Raw genomic sequence first — 24,621 nt, forward strand, 5'->3', positions numbered from 1 at the left:
GCAATCACACGAATTGTTGCGTAAATGTTCGAAACTGAATCAAAATAAATATATTTTTATTAAATTCATTTCACGTGGTCGCGTATTTTTGCTATAACAGAACAAATTTATCCAATACTTTTGCAACGTGTTATAAATGATGTAGATTAAAAATTTATTTGCTCGTAAATGCGAGGAGAACACTTACATATTTACTTATTATGCAAAGTATAATTTGAAATACGGGTGATAATAAATATACAGTTACATATTATTGAGAACATAACATACCACAATCACTTATACTTAATATGCATGCAAGATTTCTTTCTAATTGAAAGCTGTGCCATATAGAAACCATTCTCTTGTCTAGTCCTACTTTTTTCATTAATAATCTTGTATTTGGAACACCCAACCAATACTTTCCTAATGTTGGAATTGCATCATTATGACTTTTATTTGTACTTATGGCGTTTGATTCATTTTCAGTGACAGGATTCCACTGAGTAATCAAATTAACAGTAACAATTGATAAATTAAATTCATTAGCTATAAAGTGACATATATTTGCTAAATGGTTCAATGTTGTTGTTAATGTATGATCATTGGTAAATTTAAAAATTATTGCTGGCAAAGAATCAATAATTATAATCCTTGTACGGCATTCTCCTATTTCTTCTTTTAAGGCAACTGTTAACCAATGTAGCACTTTAAAAAGTTGATGCAAACTTTGCACATTGCATACTCTGATTCGTTCCATAGCTTCATCTATAACCTGAAGTTAAAGCAAAAACTATATATTTGGTATAATACATTTATTATATGTTTTCCAATAATATTATTACAATTACAGAATTATGGTACCTGCTTACTGCAATTTTTTCTTAATAGAATTTCATTTATTCTTGAACCACAAAAATCTTTTTTTGTATCAATATACTGTACAAGGCTATTGGGTCTAAGGGCAATGTTACTTGCAATTGTTAAGCATAACTGTGTTTTTCCACTTGAAGATATACCACATACTTCATATATTTGACCAGGATAAAAACCACCTTTCAACAAGTTATCTAAACTGTTTGTTTGGTTGTATTATTCATTATCATCTTTTCAATTAACTTCAAACTATGCTGTTTTAATTATAATACCTTTCTAAATCACTGCAAATTATATTGTTCAGTTCTACACTGAGCAAATCAGAGGCACATCTGATTACACCTCCACATTTTCTTAAAATATTTCGTTTAAGGTCAAGTATATCCTGTAAATTTAACCTTAAAATTACTACTTTATATTATTTAACGCGATAGTAAGTCTGATTTCGAAACGTATGATTTGATTTTTCTCGTGACAAGTTATACAATATACCTTGAGTGAAAGTCCTGAAAAGGTTGCCAATTTTTCAGAATTCTCATTTATAAAATGACTAACGGTACAAATGTGTTTAGATCGTAATTTTGCTATTACAGTATCTGATAATTTCGGATCTATATTTGAACTTAATTCTGTCATATCTAAGATTTTATACGTTTTAATCGCTAGTGACGAATGTAAATTATAAAATTTTCATTCAAATATTATGTATACATATGTATATGTATTTTGTATGTTTAAAATCAACCAAGTGCAGAACCAATATAACATAAACTTCCGGAAAATAAAAATTAACGTATCCGCTAATTTTACTCGAATTTGTGTGATACGCGTGAAGAATTTACACGGTAATATAATTTAATTTTTAAATATTCGTGTAAAAAATTCATAATTATTTAAAAAATGAAATAAATATAATGTTTATCTTGAATCGTTCGTTATAAGTGGAAATTTCAAATCATTATCGCGCATACTACGTAGATCAATGTAAATATAGCAGTGGTACCCAAAAGATGATGCGTCGAGTACCGAAATGACCCCAGCGTCATTCTTACGATTGTACGTATTACATGCGGACACCTTGTTAAGGACAGTAGAATTGTGCAGAACGAGAAAAAAGTGTTGTAAATTCGAGTATACCAATTTTTACTTGTTACTTCAACATGATTCGTTTCCAATCTATCGTAGATACAATTACGATTTTCTCTGTGAAATCTCATAGAGAGTTTATCATTGCGTTTAAAAATGTGTTTAACACACGTTGTCCCGTGAGAAGACTTCGCGCATGTGTTCGCTATCAAGATTCTAATTCATTCGAATTTGGTTAGAAAATCGAGTAAACGTCGAGACAAAAAACATCGTCGCACGAAAGTCAACTAAAGAGTGAGTGGAAACCTTTTTCTTCTTGTTTTAACTCTGTCTATTCTTTTTCCACAAACGTTAAACATATGTACAGGCGTGAGTAGCACGTGGTGTGTTTAAGCATGCATAGCGTGGCAACCATGTTGCGTTTAATTATGAAATTTGATCGGAATTAAAAAATATTATATTTTTTTTATAAATCTAATCTGTAAACAATAGTTTATAAGTTTCATACTTCGAGGTCGAACGAGTTAATCAGAGAATAGATTCGTTGCAAAAACGCCGTAAGGGAGTCATATTCGCAGTGTTCGTAGATAACAATTTTTAATAAATATTTTGATCTTTGTGTCATTAAATTTTTTGTGGAAGAAGTAAAATAATAGTATATTTACGATAATAATTGTATGGAAAATAGAATTATGAGAGACGAAGTACGTGATTTGTTGCTAGAAATACAATAGCAAATGTTTAAGAGAATACGTGCTCTTATGATATATTAATTGATCTGCTTCATAAATTAAATCGAAACATTTGGATAACTGCTTCATATCCGATGCTAGGAGTGTAAAGTGATGTAATGCTGGATGTAATGTATGCCCATATTTGTCGGTCACTCGTATAGAACCTTATAGAATCGTTACCAGAAGACTAATAATTCGTTATTTTAAAATGCGAATTTCCACACCGACGTTATTAATTTTGTATAAACATTTATTTATTTTACATTCGATATTCGGAAAATTAACACGTTGTTAAATAATTAAACGGAGTAAAACTTTTTAATTTCGAAGATAAGTATTCTATGGATAGAGTTTGTGCCATAAATTAATACGTCGTATTATTTATTTATTAATAATTTGAACGTACGTAACAATTTGTGTAGCCCTGAATTTCATGGAATAAATAAGAATTCTATATTCAGGAATAATAGTTGCTGATTTGATTTGTTAGACGGAAAACCAGTCCTTTTAATATTTTGCCCAGCAACCAATCGGAAACGCTTCGTGCTGCCACGTTGCCAAGTATCCGGTTGAAACCAGCCAATCGTAGAATTGGTGCCCAGTCGGAGCGGCATCTCTCCGTGGCTTGTGTAAACGTGAAGCAGCAAGCAGCACTCGGTCTGGCCGCGGTCGAAATTTGTCGGGAGCCGTCGCCATGTTTAGAAGTGTGTGCGTCCTTGAGCGAGTCGAACGAAAATGTTCTGTAAAATATTAGATATAGCTCATGCACTGTACATTACGTGAGGTACCTAATTGTAATTTAACGCTCGTCGATCACGGGTGTAATAATTATTTTCGTGGATGGCTCACCTACGTCGCAGAATTTTGTGATTACATTATGGTAAGTCCGCCCTCCTATCAGACCAACGCCAACATGGCGGACGAAAAATTTCCTTTGTATCGCCGCGAGGCTCCACTGACGCAATTGCGAAAAATATATTTTCTTGAGAAGCGATACAGTTTAAAAGATCAAAGAAAGTATTTTTACTGCCGAAAAGCTTGTTCGATAAACTGGCGCAACGATTGTTGTTATTGTATTAAGATAAATTGACATTTTTCTAATAAGAAGACTTGACCGCCCTGAATGCTTGGTATCAGGCGTTCGTGTATTCGTCGCAATCTTTTGATATTGTAAATGACATCGCCCATTTCACTCCGCAGCCGATTGTGGACACGTTCTTTCCATTCCTGATGCTGTATTTTTGAATGTATTTTTTCTTCTGCGCAATACGCATGTTTTACAAATTCCAATGTGATGCATCAGTTAGATCGACGGAGAAATTTTGATTTCGGCGCTTTTTTCACAAATCAATTAACGTTCTCATTTCGACTCATTGGGTTTACCTTGCTTGAAGCAACGTTAGGATATGCATATTTGGCCTAAAATTATATGATAAATTGTTTACACACTTTGAACAATTGAAAAATAAAGCATTGTTAATAATTAATGAAGTTATAGTTTATGTTGTTTCTTACTTGTTTTCTTGTAAACTAACGTATTTATGTTTTGTTTTAAAATTATGAAGCATTTGTGTGTAATTACTAAAGAAGTGCTGCTCCTAATATTATATTTTATAATTTCCAATTTTAGTTACCTCTAAATTCTTTTACTTTTTTGTTAGTTTCTTTTAACCATGATCTGTATTTGAACATGATGTATTATTCCTAAATGAAAATTGATCTATAAATACAAAGTAAATAATTATTTTAAATATTTCTATTTTATATCTTTTAAATATAACTATGAAGCATTATCTGCATTTACCATTTAGTTGTAACATACCAAAATAAACAATCTAATATAATTTTTTAATTTCTTTAACCAGTGTTATGTTTCGGTATGTTAGCTTTTAATTATCTCTTTTATTTATTTTAAATTGTTTTCAGCAGTAAGTAGTATACATTTTCTTATAGAATATATGCATATAGTTTTATTATGCATTAGTAATTTTTTGTACGAGTGTTTACAATAACTTTTTATACATATTACCAATACTTTAAATTATAATTATAAGCGTGAAAAGTATTACGAAGAGTAATGAGTTTTGTTTTTAAGTGTTTTGATTATGAATATTTAATATATTTTTTAATTAATATTACAGTGTGATGTGTGATGAGTGATAAGCAGACTGCACCTACTTTGCCGCCCCTTAACGGGGGTGGAGGAAACAATGGGGGAAACAATGGAGGTGCACCACAACAAACTGTTAGTTTACAGCAAGTTCTTGCAACTGCTCAAGGACTTAATGTTCTTACTACTAGTGCTGGACAGCAGTTTGTTATTACTTCGCAGGTTCCTGGCCTTACACAGGTATATATTTGAATCGAGTAATTTTGGTCTAAATGCATTCTACGTACAGTACATAATTTGTTTTTATTTTGTGTTTAAATTTATGTTTGTATTATTATAGGTCATACCAAGCAATGCAACAACAAATGCAAATATTCAACAAGTTGGTGTTACGAGAATCGTTAATATCACTGGCACGCCCCCACGTGCAAGTCCTGTGGGAGTCGCGGGTGCAAGTAATTCACCTCTTGCATCTCCCTCCCGCCAGAATTCGCCAAAAGTGGTTTTAGCAACATCGCCGAAACTTGTTCGGACTTCTATCGGGAGCATGTTTGTCACACCAACATCTCAAGCCTCTATGCAATCACCACCCGCGAAGAAAAGGTTGAAATTAACCGATTCCACTGAAAAACCGACTGCTTGTGCTGACGATACGATGAGCTATAGAAGAAGAATTATGGAACATAAATTGAAAAGAATGCGTGTGATAAGAGAGAAATATGCTGAAAATGCATCAGAGTTATTCTTTCTTCATGCTGGAGGCAATATGATGGATTTTCAAACCTGGAGGAAGAGACCACCGACGCCTCAATATCTGCATTTTTTACGTCAACATAGATTAGATCCGGAAGATGATGATGAGGATTTAACAGTGCCACTGCCAGTGATATCAGAAATTCCACTAATACCTACTGTAACAACATCTGTTTCCACGATAGTTCCTGTGAGTCAGTGTACAGAAGTAAAAATCTCGGGTATGAACGTTACACCAGTTGCAGTATCCACAACATTGCCTGCTGCAGTAGCTCAACTTAATCAACAAGGTAAGCATATCGTCGCTATGTATGTATTTGTAATTAATTCTATGATATTTATAAAACCGTCTTATGGTAGTTAACACTCTCCTAATAAGACAATGCCCATTTTATATTTAGCACCAATCATTTTTCCTAGAGCAAGTAGGAGGCACATGATTATTTTTATTATCACAAAAATGTAAGAATTTATAATAGTACTTAATATACTAAAAGCTTGGTATAAAAAGACTGTGAGCAGATTTTGATACATTATCCACAGATAACTATAACATTAGTTTTGTCCTTTTTGGTAAATATACACATGACAACGTGGAAATACAATTCAGAATTTTAGTATACATTTCATATCAACTGTATAATTAATTTGCGTAATAGGACACGTACCAGGTAGGCCTCAAGGGGGCCGCCATGGCATGGTATTTGCCTTCAGAGCAGCAATTCAATCTTCACCAGTCACCGTTCACCCTCCACCTACTTCTACTCTAGCACCTACGCTCATTATAGGTGATTACTGCAGGCTTATCATTTGATGTTTAGACGCATTAATCTTTTGTAAAATCCTCAATGAATTTTTTGTAAACTTACTTTCGAAATCCTCGTATATTCTCATTACATACAATTTTTATTTAGTGCTTTTTGTGTGCCAAATTATATTGAGATGCAATCAAGCTTAATAAATATATGTTAGCAGTTGATATAATTATGTTTTACAATTTTATTTACTGTGTACTTGCGTTAGATATCATCTTGCACTGTTAATAGAAAAGTTTATTACAGGTTTAACTAAATAACTGTAATTTTGTGCAGTTAATTTGTACGATTAAATGCATGTTGCTTCTTGACTTACAGAAAAGGGAAGGGTAGTTACTTTTATTTAAGTAAAACACAGGTACAAATGTATTGTGTAACCAATAGGGTACATTTTTTCTATAGTTGATATTTTTTAAGCGCAATCATATAATCCCATGGTTCATCCTCACAGTGAGTTCTTTCAATAATAATTATTTATTACATCCGTTATGGTACTGTGTCTCCTTATCTATACTTTAGAGCATTTGTTTATATAATCCCACAATTGACGGCTGCTTCAAATTAATATATTTTGAAGTAGTCTACTCTTTGCGGGAACATCAATTCACAGCATTATGTGGCTGTCTAGCAATATGATTTTCAGCCTAAGGGCGCTGTTGATACACGCATTCTAGTTTTTTCAGTTACAGTTTATTTGATTTCCCATTGAAAGTAATTGTTCTCATATTTAATTTTTCTTCTGTCTTTTTATTAAAAAATAATCCGTTAATTGTTACAGGTAGTGCACCAATAGTTCCAGGTTCGCCAAAGCCTATAACAACAATAGCAGCAAGTAGTGTAGCAGATAAGGTTTCTTCAATAGCTACGACTGTTACGACAACAACAACTACTGCTACTACTACTACTGTAGCAATTATTCCTACTGCTCCTCTAACTGCAACTACTACCACTACCACAGCAAAACCATCAGCTTCGCCAACCGCTGCTACTCCTGCTCAGCCTGTTGTAAAACTTGTTAAGTTACCTGCCTCTAATGCGGCTATATCATGTGATATCACGAATAACCAAGAACAAATTGTAGAAAAGGCAAAACAGGTACGATAATTCTTATAAAGAACACTGTTTAACCATTAAGCGTCTGAGAAAGTACTTGATTCAATTTGTTCATACTATTTGTAGGAAGCATATGTTATGCAGAGGATTGCCGAGTTGCAACGTGAAGGATTATGGTCGGAAAGAAGATTACCTAAAGTACAGGAACCACCTCGTACAAAGGCGCATTGGGATTATTTATTAGAAGAGATGGTTTGGTTAGCCGCCGACTTTGCTCAAGAACGAAAGTGGAAGAAAGCTGCCGCAAAAAAATGTGCGCGCATGGTACAGAAATATTTCCAAGAAAAAGCAATTCAAGCACAAAAAGCTGAGAAATCACAGGAATTAAGGCTAAAGAAGATTGCTAGCTTTATTGCAAAAGAAATCAAAACGTTTTGGACTAATGTCGAAAAGGTAAGGTATTAGAACTCGTCGTTTACACGCTCGTTTGTATTTCAATTAAGCATACACTACCCCACGCTATTAAGCCGACATTTTTAATGCATCCCAGTTGAAAGTGTGTGCTCGTTGTGGGAACAGCAAAGTCTGCTAATTGTGTATGGTTGTATTGATTATGTAGATGCAATCAAAGAATTTATGCAGGACATTTATTTTACAAAATTTAAATTATTTATTATGGTTACTCCACTTACGCGTATTTCACTTGTTCTTTTTTTCTTAAAGTTGGTGGAATATAAGCAACAAACGAGGCTCGAAGAAAAAAGAAAACAGGCATTAGATCAACATTTAAATTTTATTGTTGGGCAAACGGAGAAATATTCGACATGGTTGACAGAAGGACTTAATAAACCTGATGGTTCTCAAAGTATACCAGCCTCTATCAACAGTTCACGAATATCTTCGCCGATTCCTCCTAGCAAATCTCATTCTGACGGTATATTGATCACATTACATGATTTTACCATATTGTTTTGCAAGAGAATTAATACAGTTATGCTGCCCAGAGATTTTTATGTCAATTAACGTATTACTGTTTCAATATAGAGGATTTTCAACCAAACCAAAGTTCAGACGATGATGAAGAAACTATAGCTAAAGCAGAAGAGGAATTAAAGTCTGTAACAAATCATAAAGAAGAAGTTGAGTTGTTAAAGAAAGAATCGGAAATACCATTAGAAGATCTTTTGAAAGATTTGCCACCTAACTACTTAGAAAATAGGAGTAAAAGCTTATCGCCTGCGCCAAAAGAAACTGCAACGGAAGTGCGTTCACTTTTTATTTTAGAATTAGTATTTTAATTACATTACCAGTTGATATTGTTAATTAATATATAATAACATGTATCGATCTTTCTAATAGGAAAATGAAAAGACGACAGATGGAGATACAGATTTTGTTGCGGCATCGGACGAATCCTCGGATGAAGAAGAAACTATCATGGAACAAGAAAAATTGGAAGAAAATGCAGACTATAAACAAGAATTGGATGATCTTAAAGTATATATACAATTTTTTAACGTTACAAAAGAAAGATATAAGCCTTCCTGTATACGGAATTTAATTCTTGTAGGCTGAAAATGAAATGTCTATTGACGATCTTATGGCCAAATATGGCAATATTCCGGACGTTCCAATGGATGTTGATCAGGAAGGTCCTGGTCAAGGTATGTAATGTAAATTTATTACTAATTATTTCTTCGTTTGATGCTAGTTTATCAGTGATGTTACTTTACCTATCCTGATGGTTCAATAAATGGTATTCATTTTTTGATTCCTATTTTTTGATGCGTTTTGAGGCATTTGTCTGAGATATTTAACATGTTCACATAAACGTATCGATTATTAAAATCGACTATGAAAGACCAGTGTATATTATTCGTTTAGAGTCGGATAAAGAAAGTGTGAAAGAAGACTGTCAAGAGAATGACGAAGAATCTACCAGTAACGAAAGTGAAAGTGAAGAAAGTGATAATGAAATCGGAGAAGAAGAATCTCAAACGCAGAGCGATAATGAAGCCGGTGTTGGGCTAAAATCTCTCCTAGAAGATATATCTATGGAGAAATCTTCAGCTGACAAGGTGAAATAATGTTTTGTATTTAAGTTTCTATTGTGCTAAAGGATGTCAAAATATTAATATATTCGTAATCTCTACAGACTGCAAACATGGATCACTCGGAAGCTCACAATGAAATGGATAACGTAGCGGCATTGGCAGAGAGCATTCAACCTAAGGGAAATACTTTACTTACCACCAGCGTAAGTAATTTCAAATCATACTTTTGTTTAGTGAGATTTTTGAGAATTGAGTTAGCCTTTCAATCCAAGGTGATGTAGCAGTAATTATTTGCACATTACTATTTTCGAAAGGCAGAGTAAAGGTGACGTGGTTTTTTTATAAAATAAATGAAATTGTTGATTTGTTTTAAAAGATCGTCGCTACAAATTTTTTGCAAATTCTACATATTGAACTTATATTTTTAGCCATTTTCTTATCAAGCTTTACACTATATTTTAGGTTGTTACGAAAATACCATTTCTATTGAAACATCTTCTCCGAGAATATCAACACATAGGATTAGATTGGCTTGTTACAATGTACGAAAGGAAATTGAATGGCATTTTGGCCGATGAAATGGGTTTGGGTAAAACCATTCAAACGATTGCCTTGCTCGCACATTTGGCGTGCGAGAAAGGTAATTGGGGTCCACACCTTGTAATAGTACCGACGTCTGTAATGCTTAATTGGGAAATGGAATGTAAAAAATGGTGCCCTGGTTTTAAGATTTTGACTTATTATGGAACACAAAAAGAAAGAAAGCAAAAAAGGACAGGTATTAATTCGTTCCTTCGATTATATGCAACTAAAATATAAAATACGATAGTACGTGTACTACTTTGTTTCTTTCCATCCCAGGTTGGACAAAACCTAATGCTTTTCACATATGTATAACATCGTATAAATTAGTTATACAGGATCATCAAAGTTTTAGAAGAAAAAAGTGGAAATATCTAATATTGGATGAAGCTCAAAATATTAAAAATTTTAAATCCCAGAGATGGCAATTATTACTGAATTTTCAAACTCAGAGGTAAATTTATATAAAATTTTATCGAACAATAATACAGACAGGGTATTCAGTCACCTCTGAAAAAAATTTTAATGGAAGTTCGTTTAAAGTTCCCCCATAAAGAATCTAGAAATAAAAAATCTCCCATTAAGATTTTTCCCAGGGGTGGCCGAACATCCTGTATGTACGCGCATGAATTTCATTTCACGCGAAGTTCCATTTTATTCTGTGCAGGCGATTATTGCTTACTGGTACACCTCTCCAGAATAATTTGATGGAGCTCTGGTCTTTGATGCATTTTTTAATGCCAAATGTATTTCAATCGCATAGAGAATTTAAAGAATGGTTTAGTAACCCCGTTACAGGAATGATAGAAGGAAACAGCGAATACAATGAAAATATTATTCGTCGTCTGCATAAGGTCTGTACGTAGTTTGTTTTTGAAATTCATTTATTAAAACATTCGATTACTCGCTACCGACACAGACACGAGACAACGTGTTACGTATCTGTTTAATATAAATAGCGAGATATTAAAATAGTTCTCTTTTAAAACTCGCGTGTCACTATATATACATGGTATGACATACGAATCCTGTCTGGAGAAACAATTCTAACATAACTTCTAGCATATGTTTTTGCTTTTTTGCGAAAGTTGTGGTTCTTTCGTTCATCCAGCAATTGTACTTTTTGTAGGTTTTACGGCCTTTTTTGTTACGAAGATTGAAAACGGAAGTAGAAAAACAATTGCCCAAAAAATACGAGCACGTTATTATGTGCCGCTTGTCAAAACGACAACGATATCTGTACGATGATTTTATGTCTAGAGCAAAGTAAGCGTCATTTACATTTTCTATATTTTGAACACATTTGAAAACTTTTTAATTATACTCTAGGTAATTGCCCCTTTTTTTTACGTTTACTTTTAGAACAAAGGAGACTTTGGCTAGCGGTAATCTACTGAGCGTCATTAATGTATTAATGCAATTGCGGAAAGTGTGTAATCACCCGAACTTGTTTGAAGTGAGACCTACAGTGTCGCCATTTCAAATGGAAGCTATTGAATTTGTTACAGCCTCTTTAATATGGGATGCTCTTGATTACAATCCATTTAAGGTAGTAATTTAATGCTCCTCGTTTCCATTTTGGGTACTTATATATTTAAGAACCGAAAAGACAAATATGTTTATCTTGCAGCATATCGATTTATGTAGTATTAATCTTTTACTATGCGATTTGGAGTTTACCCTTACTGCATTTGCGGCACATAGAGTAAGACGATTGCAGACGCCGCGAAAGCTTATAGAAGAAATAGATAGTCAGCCGGATCCACCCCCCAGATGCCCATCTGGAAAAATTAAAATCAACATTAGATTGTCTAATCAAGTTAAACCATCAACTATGCCTCAACAGACTCAAACAAAGTTAAAGAATTTTGCTGGTATATTGCCTACACCAAGAGTTGGAACATCCCCCTTAATAAAAACAATAAATAATCAAGCCACAACAGGACAAGGTAATTGTCAGTACCATTAAAATTAAGATTAAAATTTTTCCGATCTTTGTAATCGATTTCTTGTGATCTTACCATTTCCATATTTTATTGATCGTAGGTGTCACTTTGAGAGTAGCAAGTGGTCAACAATTACAAGGATATTCCGTACAATTAGTACAACATCAGGGTAGCGTCAAAGGTAATATTCTTTCTACCTTACGGCTTTTTTCACACGTATATGTTACATTTATTTCTAAAATCTAAAACCCTTTGCATCATCGATCAGTGGTTGCACTCAAACTGTCGCTGTGTAATCATTCTTGCAATGGTGCTACAGCAAATTGGTCTTGGGCCAGCTTGTTTATAATTATACATGTTATAGGCATTCTAGAACCGAAGGCACATATTAACAAAAACTTACATTTCGTTATTATGTATCATTTGTAAGTCACAATATGTGTAAAACATTTGTTGTGTTTGCTTCGAAAATAGCCATTCCTGTTGGAACACTAGCACATAACCCACAAAGTACAACAGTGACACCAACTACAGCAGCAACGAATGCACAGAGGATTACAGTAGCAAATGCAAATATCAGAGATGGACTGCAACGACTAGCCACGCAGACAGTCACAGTTAAACAAGGTGATTCCGTCCAAAGAATAGCAGTGCCTAGTTTTGCACAGCTGGTTCAAACATCTACTGGTAGACATATCATTCTGACTTCGAATCAGCAAAACACTAACACAGGTTTGTCCCATGAGTGCTCGTATCCCACTGACCCCCATTTGTGATCCATGTTCAGGGCAATGTGAACCTACCTTCCTCTTTCATGTTATTTATACGCACATTTTAATGAATGTTATTAAAAGTAATACTCATTCGAAGAATAATACAAGATGCATGATCATCAATAATGTTTCCTTATGTTTGTGGAGAAAAATCACCATCATAATTCTAAAATAAAAATTTTCTATAGAAATTTCTAAATTCGGTAACAATATGTATTTTATACCTCTATCTTTGCAGTTTCGTTTCCAGTAATGACACCGAGTGGACAACGTTTAACGGTTTTATCTAAATCTTTGATGGGCTTGTCTACCTCGGCAACTGCAGTAAATAAAGTTGTAGGGGGTGTAGTGACAACAACAAGCGGAGCAAGTGGAAGACCTGTAATGAGGGTGCCGCCGTTGAACGTAACCGCTTCTCAAGTGCAATCTTCTGCTGGCAATGGACAATCGCCACAACAACCGATTCGTTGTGGTATTGTTACCAGACATGCACAAAAAGAATCTGAAAAGGCACAAATGAAAGAACGTCCGAAGTCCGAATTTTATTTGGTAATTATCTTATTTATAATTCGCGTTGCAGTTCAAGCCATAAATATTAAAGCTCTTTAGACTCGAACTTGAGCCTTCGTATCCGTCGCTATTCACCGATCGATTAAATTTTCTGCAGCCACAATTGGAAGAAGAGCGGAGACAGAGAAGACAAGCCAAACTTCGTCTTCTTGCAAAAATTAATGAAAGAAGATGCGCGGCATGTCCTCTCTATGGCGAAGATTTGTTTATGGCATTGCGAATTGGGAAACCGTCTACGGCATGTCGATGGCATAATGGTTGGGTACATTGTAGTACTGCTAAAGAGAATGTGCGTACGCGAAGGCAATTTTTTTCTCGTACAGAAGCGCTTGCGGAGGCGATAAACAGTACAGAACAAATCGTCGAAGAACTTAAAGAAGTGTTTGAAAGGTACGTGTATAAATAAGAATTTAAATATATTTTATTCGTTTTAATAATATTCTGTTTGTTTCGTGTAACCTAATCTTATCATCATTACAGGTTTGTTGTTCATGTTCCTGCTGTGTGTGCACCCACGCCGCGTTTTCATGTTTCTCATCCACCTCCCCATAAATTATTTGGTCAACGACGTATGCAAATGGAATTGCAACGTCAAATATCGCCGAAATTTGCATTGTTTCATCCAGTAACTAGTGCAATGATGACTCAGTTCCCAGATCCCAGATTAATACAGTACGACTGTGGGAAACTGCAATCTTTGGATCGACTTCTCAGGAAACTCAAATCCGAGAATCATAGAGTTTTAATTTTTACACAAATGACAAGAATGTTGGATGTATTGGAAGCTTTTCTTAATTTTCATGGCCATATATATTTGCGTTTAGATGGTACTACCAGGGTAGATCAACGACAGGTAATTATCAGTTGCTACAAATAGTGTTATTATTTTACTTGTATTTTCTTTCTAACGCGTTTCATGTTATCACACAAATACAGGTTTTGATGGAGAGATTTAACGGGGACAAACGGATATTTTGTTTCATTTTATCGACGAGATCCGGAGGTGTGGGTGTAAATCTTACAGGAGCTGATACCGTTATATTTTATGACAGTGATTGGAATCCTACGATGGATGCCCAAGCGCAAGATAGGTGTCATAGAATAGGTCAAACACGGGATGTACATATCTACAGGTATGTGTAAAGAATTCCGTACATCTGCAGTCTCAGGCACTTTCGATAGGCCACGTCGATAACTCATACGTACATATATCAAATTACTATGCGTGTCGCTATATTTCAGATTAGTAAGCGAAAAGACCGTGGAAGAAAATATTCTGAAGAAGGCCAATCAAAAACGACTGCTCGGTGATTTAGCTATCGAGGGTGGTAACTTCACGACTGCTTATTTCAAGAGCGTGAGTATTTAATAATTGTTTAAAATAAAGAAATTGCACTTTAAACTAGAATGTTTTCACATTCCGATGTATAGAGGATGTTGCATTGCATGTCGGAAGAACAGCATTATTAGTGTATAGAACATTAGTTGACAGTGTCGAAGAACTTTAATAATATATTAAACAAAGTAGTCAACAAATGAATACATGTTGTAATTACCACTTTTACAGTCCACGATTCAAGATCTTTTTAATGTCGACCAAACGGAGAGCGATGCAACAACACGAATGGCTGAAGTATTGGAGCAAAATCGAGATCGAGAGAAATTCCTGCAGAAGGACGGTCAAGGATCGTCTCAAAGCGTGGAGGATAAAGTGGCGATGGGTGCACTTGAAAGTGCTCTTGCTGCCGCTGAAGAGGACCTCGATGTCCAAGCTGCGAAAACTGCTAAAGCGGAGGCTGTTGCCGATTTGGCAGAATTCGACGAGAATATACCTTTAGACGAAGCGGATAAAGATGACACGCAAGTTAGCAAGGCTGAGCTTGAAGTACAAAATTTGGTATCTCAGGTAAGATATTATAATATACAGGATGTATCCTAACTACGGATGGGCAAGGATAGCAGCAGCTCGGTCAGTGAATATTGAATACATAAACATTTAAAAGATTAAAGTTCCCCCAAGTTAGGATACATCCTGTATATAAAATTTCACCTAGACGATGGGGGTGATTAATAAGGAGGTACATTTGCTGAAAATAATTTTCTTTTCCATCAGCTCACGCCTATCGAACGTTACGCGATGAAGTTTGTCGAGGAGTCGGAAGGTGCATTCTCAGCGGCGCAGCTCGCTGCAGCGGAACGCGAGCTGGAGGAACAGAAGAAAGAGTGGGAACTCGATCGGTTGCGAGCGTTACGCGAGGAGGAAGAGAGGCAAATGCGGTTGGTCGACGACGATGAGAAACCGTTGACGTTCGGACGCGAGGACGCGCAGAATCAGGTTAATAGTGCTAGTAATTCTAAGAAATTAGTCAGTAAGAGACTCCCGCCGAATAGAAGGAGGAGGAGGTCGCGTAGGAATAATAGTAAAAGTGCTCAGGAGTCGGATAGTGAATCCGAGACTACCACAGAGTCGGAATCAGAGTCTCAAGAAGATGTTGTGGAAGACAGTCTCGACGAGGAATCGAGTCACACCGAAAGTCAGAGTCAAGGCGGCGAAGACGAGGAGGAAGAAGAGGAGGAGGAAGAGGAGGAAGAGGAGGAGGAGGAGGAGGCGAACGATCAAAAGAATTCCGAGCGCGGGGGTTACCGGAAGCGTAAAAATCGTTCGAACAAATCGTTCAGTCAGAACCACTTTGATCTCAACAGTCCAAGAACAAGATCCAGGGGCAACGTGAAAATAAATCTGTGGACGTTGGACGTGAGTCCAATTTTACCCGGTATAAAACCCAAGTGTCGAGGCAGAGCCAGCAATTTGCGGAAGCAACGGGAGCTCGAGATGAGAATGAAAGCGGGGGAAACTTTCGTTTTGCCTTTACCGCCCACCTCGAGTCCTAAGAAGTCGAGCAACGTGAATACGTCGGCGAAGACGGACGAAGAAACCACGTCTGCCATCAAAGGCTCGATCGAGAACGTTGAAAATTGTAAAGTGGTCGCGAATCATTGCGGCGTGACAGTGTCTTCGTCGAAAGGGAAACTTCGGAAGAGCACGGAGGCAAAAGACGATTTTAATTCTGTTATACGTTTAGATTGTTTAGACTCGGAAGCGTGTTTTCGATCGGACGATTCTGCGTCCAGTTCGTCGGAGCAACGTAAAACATCGGAGTCCAGTGAAACTGACATGAATATCGATAGTGTACCATTACGGGACCGAATAGACGTACCTTCGGTATGTATCGCGCGGTCTGTGCATAAACCAACGGCGCACTGTAACGATCTAGAAAACGATGCACCTCGTAATAGCGAAAATACTGAAAATCTTGACGTCAGTTTTGTTTCACAGAACCGTGGCTCTTGTTCGCCCGCGGCGGAGACGGGCACTTTAAAAATGATCTCCGATTCAGAACTAACGGAGGAGATCAATGTATCGGAACATTCGTTGACAGCTTCCTTGAAGAGCGAAAAAATTGTTGAACGCGCGGAGGAATTTAAAAGAAAATCAAACGATACCGATCATTTAAATACGACTCTCGAGAAGAATAAGTGTTTAAAAGAGGAACGATCGGAGGATAGAACCGTGGAAAAGAATGTCAGCGACGATGAAGGTAGCGCGATCAGCAATTCGGAAACGAGCAGCCCTGTCGAGACGAACGCGAACGTAGAACAACCGTTGACGAGTAAGGAGCATTCGGACGATAGTGTTGCGAATTCACGCGCAAAGAACGAGTCCGCTAACGGAAACGTATGTATCTCTGTGATAGAAACAAGCTCTAGTCAGGAGGTCGGTAGCAAAGATAACAAATGCGACAAATCTGGCGAGGACGAACGAAAAGTTCGATTGGGCTCGTCCACGCGTAGTAACGACAATAAATCTCCACCTCCTTCCGCGGATTGTTACGATTCTTGCGACTCCGCCGACTCTGATCTTAACGTAGAGGATAAAATCAAATTTCGAAAACCGGACACTGGATTGTACGGAGTGACCACGAGAAGCGGTAGAATAATCGCTGCGGACAATTCTGAAAGCAAAGACACGGACACGCAGGTATCGTTCAGCGAGAGAAAGCATCATCAAGGAAGCGATGTTCCAAGTTTGAGTAGCGCGCGCAAAGAATTGAGTAAGGTATCGGCGATAAAGAGACCGGATACACCAAGGCCTAGCATGGAACAAGGTAGAATCACGAGGTCGAGTGCGGGTCGTTCTTTCACGCCTCCACCGAGCAACAGCCCGACGAAATCTTGTTACAGAAAACGACCCGACACTCCTTTCCCGGAGTGTTTTAAATCCTCTCCCCGGCCGGTGACGAGGTCATCGACCACGACCACCGTGAATTCGCCGGTACGAAACGAGGAACAGAGCGCCGTGTCGTCGTACGAAAAACCTACCACTCGCAGCTCCAAGTCCTTGGACAACGGTTTCGTGAATCCTGCCCTTCCGTTTCGTAGAAGTAGTTCGATACCACCGATGAAACCGGTATCCGATGCGAAAGACCCTGGCAGTCTTGCCGTGACCAGGTCGAAAAGGGTCAGCGAGTCGTCGAGCGTGAACGTAAGCGCTTCGAAAAGACGACCGGACACGCCAGTTCCTACTTTTGAACAGATGTCAAGAGTCACTCGATCTGGTTTGAGTTTCACGGTGAATTCGGGAAAGTCGAGCTCGAATCACGTGACCCCGAGCAGGGGCGTGAAACAAGCTCGGAAATCGGACTCGTCTTGCGACTCGAAGACACAGGAATCGTCCCTCTCGGCCACGAACACGGATTCGAACGGAAACGCTGTCGCTTCGGAGGAGATCACGAAACCGGACAATTCGAGTTTCGTTGAAACGAACGAGAAGCCGCAGCGGACCGCCAAGGTGGTCGCGATTCTTACTCTGGATACCAGAAACAATCTCGCGAAAGCATCCGGTTCCGTTTACGGGAAGTCTTCGAACTGCAACGACGCGAAAAACGCCAAGAAGAGCGGCACCGACTCAAATTCCACCGCGCCCGACTCGCCGGGAAAGAATTGTTTGCTGCGGATTTCGGACGTGACTTCCAATTGTAAATTAGACGGATGGTGTGGTTCCGGAGTGGACGCCGGTTCCAGGGATCATCGTGTGGCCACCGGCGTGCTCTCGAACGTGGAAAGTACTTACACGAATTCCGGAAAAACGGGAAAAGCCTCGACGGCGGTGAACAAAAGCGCCGCGTCGTTCAACTCGAAACTTAAAACGGACAAAGTTCCGTTGCCTGTACAGTCGACGGTGATAGCGTTGGTCGATCTGGACAACGATCCTAATTACGACTCGTCCGACGGATCGAAGAGGTTAAGAAGAAAAATTAAACGTACGCGATTAACACAGGCGCAAGTAGTCGACACGTTGGACGACGAAGAGGAACAGATACCGCCGTCGAAGAGGTCTGTTCGTTCTCAGTTACCGCCTCCTCCTCCTCCTCCCCCTCCTTCTTCGCAGACGGCGGCTCAATTGGAAAAGATAAGTAGCGGCACCGTGTCTTGAGTCTCGCTGAAACTATCGCTGCGATATTTAGCGGCGCGTTTGTATAAATATTCCTCGACGGGATTCGAGCACGCGCGAACGCCATTTCGAACCGCGGGCTCGGAAACGGCGCGCGCGTGCAACCCGAGTTATAAAATTCTTTTTTCTTTTCTTTGTTTTTCACGTAATCCTCTTGTATATATACGCATAACCGAAGGAAGGAAAAGATGAAAAAAGTGAGAAATTCTCTTTCGTTGTACCAAGTACACGCGTGTAATATTTTTAGCATTGTAAATTTTGTGCTCTTCTGTAAAGGTTTCCCGCGAACGCCTTTAAGCGACATTGTAATTTATACTTGGTAATAAGAGAAGAAGAAGCAGAACACATCCACGACTGTATAATATTAGAGATAGTAACGAGAATTCACAAACACGTACACACCCACACACACACACACACGCGCACGCACACACGCATACAAAACACAACACGTACACGTACGCATTATAACTTAGTTCGTTGGCGACGTCGCAAAGATTGATCGCGATTCGCGATCGTTTTTGCGACGATCGATCGTATAAAAGAAAAGAGAAAATGGAATAATAGACAGTCGAGATTTGGAGGTAACATGGAAACAGTAAACAAAACAAAAAAAAGAAAAAGTAATACTGTGAATGCGCCGTACTTTGCTCTCGTGTAACGCTTTGTACATTACATAACTCGCAAGGTGACGACCTGATTACATGCTAGACTTAAGGAGTTACTCGTTTAATGGTATGCCCCACTGTAATATTTAAGTTGCGTGCCTGTATTTTGTATGATCGAGTGAGTCCGAGGAAGGAAATAAACAAAATATTCCTTGCTACGAAGACGATGTGTTTTCTTATTTCTTGGTACGTTTCCAAGTCTGTTCGATCAAAGGTTCAGTTCCGTTTTGGTGTCAAATTTTGCTCAGTGTGCTTGGTTATATATACACATACGTCGAGATCATCGAACGAAAGACGATCTTGCGTTCTCGCGATGTTTGGTGTGGCAAGGCTAACATGACCGCACATTAAATAGAAATATAAATACAGATTTTTTGCAACTCGGATGATATATAGCATGCAGTAGAAAGCTCCAATAATTATTTCGAAAATGGCACCAAAACACTGCCTTTGCCATTCCAAACTTGGAGTCAGCCAAGGTATAAGCAGGCACATTAATGAGCGTCTTGCACAACATTCGAGATCAAAGTGACTTAAAGGAATTTACGCGAGATCAAAGTAAACGAGATGTTTAAAGAAAGACGAATGAGCCTTTGAACGAGCAAAGTGTTATGATGTACACTTCCTATTCATTTCCTAGATATTCCAAGATCGTTTATTTGTTCGGTTTATGTTGCATTCTTGTGACTTTACTTTTAACCAAAGTATTACGAAGATACGCGTAAAGACGAAGAGGAAACCAGTTTCGTTCAAAGTTCTTCGAATATTTGCATAATTCAAAATTAAATACAGTGTGCACCACGCTCATGCTTTGCAAACTTTCTTTTAAGTCTTCTCGAAGCAGATTTTTTACACTCACATCTACGAATTAGATCTGATAGTCGTGCTTTTAATATCTTGCAGATATGGTTGTCGGACGACAATGTGGAGCAAATGCCGGTTAGTATAAACGTTACTTTATATATCGATTCCCTTCTAAAGAGTATGGTTGCATAATAATTTTAATCGTCAGATGTGGTGTCCACCAACGCCTCCAACTACGGATAACGATGTTTACATCGATTATTCTTTGGGATTCCTTTATGAAAACACTCCTATGTCGGAGGCCCAGTTGCCTCCAATATACATTAAGAAAGAACAAAAGAGAAGCAGAGTCGACGTTGGTGTTAGCGATCGCGATGGTACGTAGATTTAAAATTACAATACGATCGAATCGTTCTTCTAACGATTATGTAATCGAGCCTAATTGATTTGTTAGGGCGGCGAGCGGTTAAAATGAGACATAAAGAGGAATCGGTGTACGCACCGAGATCTTTGTTCGATCGACCCTCACCGGCAATAATGAAGATACGTCGTGACATGAAGTTACACAAACATAGAATGGTACGACCATCGATTCCAATACCAGGCATAAAGCCTTCGCATATGTCAAAATCGTCTGCCGATCAAGAGCACATTCTAGATTGGATGATACACGAGGATTGGGCCCTCCTTCAAGCGATTCAGATCTATCAAGGGTTACCGTTGAATCTAATGATTTTGTCTCCTGGCCACACACCCAATTGGGATTTAGTTGCGGACATAGTTAACAATACTTCCCGAATATACAGGTCTCCTAAACAATGTAGAAGTAGATACGAATCGGTAATAGTACCGAGAGAAGAAGGAAAGTTACTTTACGACACCACACCGAAAAAACAAAAGAAACAGAAAGGTGTTTACAAGATGCCTCAGGTGTCCGAGGTATATTACGCAATTTTTATTGTACATTTGAAGGGGAATGATAGTTAGCAAGCGATGCTCATGTTTTTTTAATCGTCTTCTTTTAGCAACAAAGTAAAACAAACAGGCCAATGAAAACATCTCAATTATATAATCAGGATAAAAATCATTCTTTTACATTAATGTGTTGTCAAAGATTCGATACCATAAAATCTGTTTCCAATAAGAGAACATCCACCGTTAAACCGCTGCTCGTTAATCCATTGATGAAGAACCCCACCAACGCTGCAGTTTTAGCTGAATGTGGTATTCAGTACGATAACCCTTTGGCTCCTATAGAAGTCGCGACACGACGCGCTGACAGGATCGCCAAGGAGAAACTGAAGCACGCTGTTAGTATAATAGAATACATTGTATTTATTCTATCTAGAGCCTATATTCTATAGCATACACAATGTATTTTATACGCTCAGGTTTTAACGGCCGAACAACAACAACAAGTAGCCGCTCGTCTGCTACAACAACAACAGCAGCAGCAACAACAGGCTCAGCAGCAGCAACAGCAGCAGCAGCAGCAGCAGCAACAACAACAACAACAGATAAAACTGCAACAGCAACAGGTCCAACAAATTTCGTCGAGTACCGCGAGTCCTCAAGTACATCAACTGGCCCAGGTTGTTACTACCGTTGCAACAACTGGCCTGACAACGATGAAAACTGTTACAACAATGACTAACGTTACTACGTGCGGTGCAACGGTCGCCACGTCGACGGTAAAAGCAAGACAAAGTGGAACGTTGACCATGCAGGATGCCCGGACAACACCAACTGTCGTCAGCGTGGCCAATCTTCAAGCTGCGCAAAGAATAGCAACAGCGAGCTTGGTATCCGCTGCACAAAGTTCACCCGGGGCTGCGCAAAAGGGTATCGTTGGGGGTGTCACTGTAGCGACTGCTTCCGGCAGTAAGACGCTAACCGCTGCACAGGTACAGTATTACAGACAGCAACAACAGGTGCTGCTGCGGCAGCAGCAATTGAAGGTACTGCAAGCACAGGCTACGAGCGGTCAGAAAGTGTCGGTGGCAGTTTCTGCTGCCGCTGCACAGCAAAGAGCCACATTGATGAAGCAAGGTATAACTGCTGGCACCGTTTCGCAAGCAACGGTTGGAAAGCAAACCGTAGAAATGGCCGCGCTGATCAAACGACAGACGTTGCAACAGCAAGCAAAAGCGGTGGCTCAAGTACAAGTACCCGCACAATCTGGCCTCACACCAGCGCAAATATTCGCGCAAGCTGGTTTACAAGTACAGCAAGCTGGAACATCGACCGGTGGTACTCCAGTCGCTACTTTGGTGAAAGCAGCGAACGTCGCCGGGGTGCGTACAGGGACGCCTCAACAAATACGTCAGCTCGCACTTCATCCGCAAATTATCACTCAGAGGAAATTACCGGCCCAGAAAGTTGCCCAACTGACGCAAGTCGCTGGTAAAACTGGTGTTCAGACACAGCTGATTGTACAACAGAAATCCCTACCGGCAACTATGACCGTACAGCAGATACAGCAAGTTATGAAGCACGTTCAGCCGTCAGCGATGCAACAGTTTACACACGTACGTTTTTGCTGACTTTTGTTCATCTTTTTCATACTAACTAATATTTAAGAACGTTATTCCGAGGAATACTGCATAGAAAAAGTCCATGGATCCCATCAAACTGTCAAAAGGGGTCTGTGGATAAGAAGAATTAAAAACCAGTGGTGGTATATACAGGGTGTTCGGCCACCCCTGGGAAAAATTTTAATAGAGGATTCTAAACGTTAATAACTGTTTAACGAAGCCTTCATCAACAAATTGGTATTCGTGATTTTCGTCTTATTTTGGCCTCTAGAATCCCCCATTAAAATTTTTCCCAGGGGTGGCCGAACACCCTGTATATATTAATACGTGGCTTACACGGTATTATGATTTCAGGTTTCTACGGGACAAACGGGTTCTCAACCTGGTCAAGTGGTGCTAGCAAAATCCCCATTGCAGACGCGAGTAATCCCTGTCGCGTCGGCCGCTTTAAAACAAACGATTCAGGTTGTGACCGCGAGTAGCGCTCAATTGCGACAAGCTACACCTGCTCAAGGTAAACCTATCGTTACAACTGCAAGAGGCAGTCCCGGACCTAGTCAAGTTAGATTGCAAACTATCGCGCATTCTGTTCATCCACAACAAGTACAGCAGCAACAACAGCAATCGCAAACTCAACAAGACGCCCAACCGAAGTGAATGTGCTTTACAACTACTATTGCTCGAATAGATCAAGTATTACGAACTTCTTTTAAATTCATGTTGATGAGATGAAGCCATGTCGAACTAAAGATTGAATTTGACCGCTCTTAAAAAAATGAGAACATTCCAAAATATATTGCATGCAAGGTGATAGCAATCAGTTCGATTTTTATTGTAACAGTTATAGACGATACATTGGCGAAATATGGCGAAAGGTATCGCATCTTTTCTATTTTAATTTTATCTGTGAAGTGTGACGTATCGAACGCAACGATAACTATTTCATAGTTTGATCAGTATTGAGATCTCTCAGTTTGATGGTTGTAGTATATCGTCTTTCAAAATTTGCTGGCCGAATTTGTATGTAATATTAATTACTTACAATAACTTTGTTGCACGTCATTATTTTGAGGGAATTACAAGATATCATTACTGTAAAGTTGTCGTAGTTATTTTTATTTACCGAATGCTCATGACATGATTACTGTAGAATTACATAATTGATGATGCAATTTAGCGGATAGTCTGTTGTTTATCCTTCCGTTTTTATTGAAATTAGAGCCTGCTCGGAATGTAATCATTCGCATCTTAGTACTTAATCGCAAGATTTCGACAAAATAGGTTTGTAGTACTAAACGATGCGACTTCGTTTAAGGGGTATGTATATTCAGTTTTGATTTTAATATATTTCGCGGGAAACAATTACGTATTTTACAGAAGACATTCTTGCGATGCACTGATTGCGCGATAAACTTATTTTTCTTCAATTTGTGAGGACTAGTACGAAACGATTTACCCTCAAGAAATACGCTTAACATGTTGATACACATAAATGGAGGAAAAAAAAGAGTAACAAATAAAGTTACGGCTGTATATGTACCTATAGTTACCTGTAGGATTTAAAAATTTCGTTCAATGATGCGGTGTTTATACTAGGATCTTTATCGAATTGTGTAAGATTGTACTAATAATAATATATAAATATGTATAATTCGTGTATTATAGACGCTAAAATAAATCTCTCGTAAGTAATTTGGGGTACTTTGTCCATGGTATGAATGCGCATCACATTAACGCCTCAAATTTTATTACGAAAACTATTACATCAGATT

The 24,621-nt window shown here is 38.2% G+C and overlaps 2 protein-coding genes and 1 non-coding gene across 10 annotated transcripts; 2 read left to right on the forward strand and 1 right to left on the reverse strand.

The window, feature by feature from the left end:
- Nucleotides 1-250: 250 nt before the first annotated feature.
- Nucleotides 251-1,528, reverse strand: Rad51d (Rad51 recombinase D). Its single transcript, XM_076771640.1, has 4 exons — nt 1,348-1,528; nt 1,128-1,240; nt 844-1,054; nt 251-754 (listed from the first exon to the last, which is right to left on the reverse strand). The coding sequence occupies exons 1-4, from the start codon at nt 1,489-1,491 to the stop codon at nt 251-253; spliced, it is 972 nt and encodes a 323-aa protein (XP_076627755.1). The 5' UTR covers nt 1,492-1,528.
- A 332-nt stretch (nt 1,529-1,860) lies between these two features.
- Nucleotides 1,861-24,555, forward strand: Dom (domino helicase). 8 transcript variants are annotated; one of them, XM_076771003.1, is made up of 33 exons: nt 3,368-3,555; nt 4,817-5,025; nt 5,126-5,828; nt 6,198-6,326; nt 7,132-7,448; nt 7,533-7,859; nt 8,130-8,340; nt 8,451-8,668; nt 8,766-8,903; nt 8,977-9,070; nt 9,291-9,484; nt 9,562-9,663; nt 9,923-10,238; nt 10,322-10,496; nt 10,710-10,896; nt 11,172-11,308; nt 11,405-11,591; nt 11,673-11,997; nt 12,089-12,169; nt 12,463-12,720; nt 13,000-13,310; nt 13,429-13,721; nt 13,812-14,184; nt 14,268-14,464; nt 14,574-14,688; nt 14,899-15,237; nt 15,445-15,666; nt 20,415-20,450; nt 20,524-20,692; nt 20,770-21,254; nt 21,341-21,625; nt 21,707-22,843; nt 23,204-24,555. In XM_076771003.1, exons 2-33 carry the CDS (start codon nt 4,828-4,830, stop codon nt 23,504-23,506), a joined length of 8,562 nt encoding a protein of 2,853 aa, XP_076627118.1. In that variant the 5' UTR covers nt 3,368-3,555; nt 4,817-4,827; the 3' UTR covers nt 23,507-24,555. The 8 variants fall into 8 exon arrangements, with proteins under 8 accessions (XP_076627112.1, XP_076627118.1, XP_076627111.1 ...); XM_076770997.1 differs by lacking the exons at nt 3,368-3,555; nt 20,415-20,450; nt 20,524-20,692; ... (2 more) ...; nt 21,707-22,843; nt 23,204-24,555 and adding an exon at nt 1,861-2,235 and having other exon boundaries at nt 15,445-19,174; XM_076770996.1 differs by lacking the exons at nt 20,415-20,450; nt 20,524-20,692; nt 20,770-21,254; ... (1 more) ...; nt 21,707-22,843; nt 23,204-24,555 and having other exon boundaries at nt 15,445-19,174.
- Nucleotides 7,918-8,052, forward strand: LOC143345194 (small nucleolar RNA snoR639/H1). Its single transcript, XR_013080216.1, has one exon. It is a non-coding gene; the product is annotated as a small nucleolar RNA snoR639/H1 (small nucleolar RNA).
- Nucleotides 24,556-24,621: the final 66 nt, after the last annotated feature.

The sequence above is a fragment of the Colletes latitarsis genome, chromosome 8, assembly GCF_051014445.1.
Source record: "Colletes latitarsis isolate SP2378_abdomen chromosome 8, iyColLati1, whole genome shotgun sequence".
In the NCBI taxonomy this organism is placed as follows: domain Eukaryota; kingdom Metazoa; phylum Arthropoda; class Insecta; order Hymenoptera; family Colletidae; genus Colletes; species Colletes latitarsis.

Coding starts and splice junctions, on each gene's coding strand:
- Dom (XM_076770997.1), top strand. CDS start 4,828: ATGAGTGATAAGCAGACTGCACCTACTTTGCCGCCCCTTAACGGGGGT. Junction 7,860..8,129: donor TTTGGACTAATGTCGAAAAG/GTAAGGTATTAG, acceptor TTTTTCTTAAAG/TTGGTGGAATATAAGCAACA. Junction 13,722..13,811: donor CTTAAAGAAGTGTTTGAAAG/GTACGTGTATAA, acceptor TCATCATTACAG/GTTTGTTGTTCATGTTCCTG.
- Rad51d (XM_076771640.1), bottom strand. CDS start 1,491: ATGACAGAATTAAGTTCAAATATAGATCCGAAATTATCAGATACTGTA. Junction 1,241..1,347: donor TTTCAGGACTTTCACTCAAG/GTATATTGTATA, acceptor TTAAATTTACAG/GATATACTTGACCTTAAACG. Junction 755..843: donor GAAAAAATTGCAGTAAGCAG/GTACCATAATTC, acceptor CTTTAACTTCAG/GTTATAGATGAAGCTATGGA.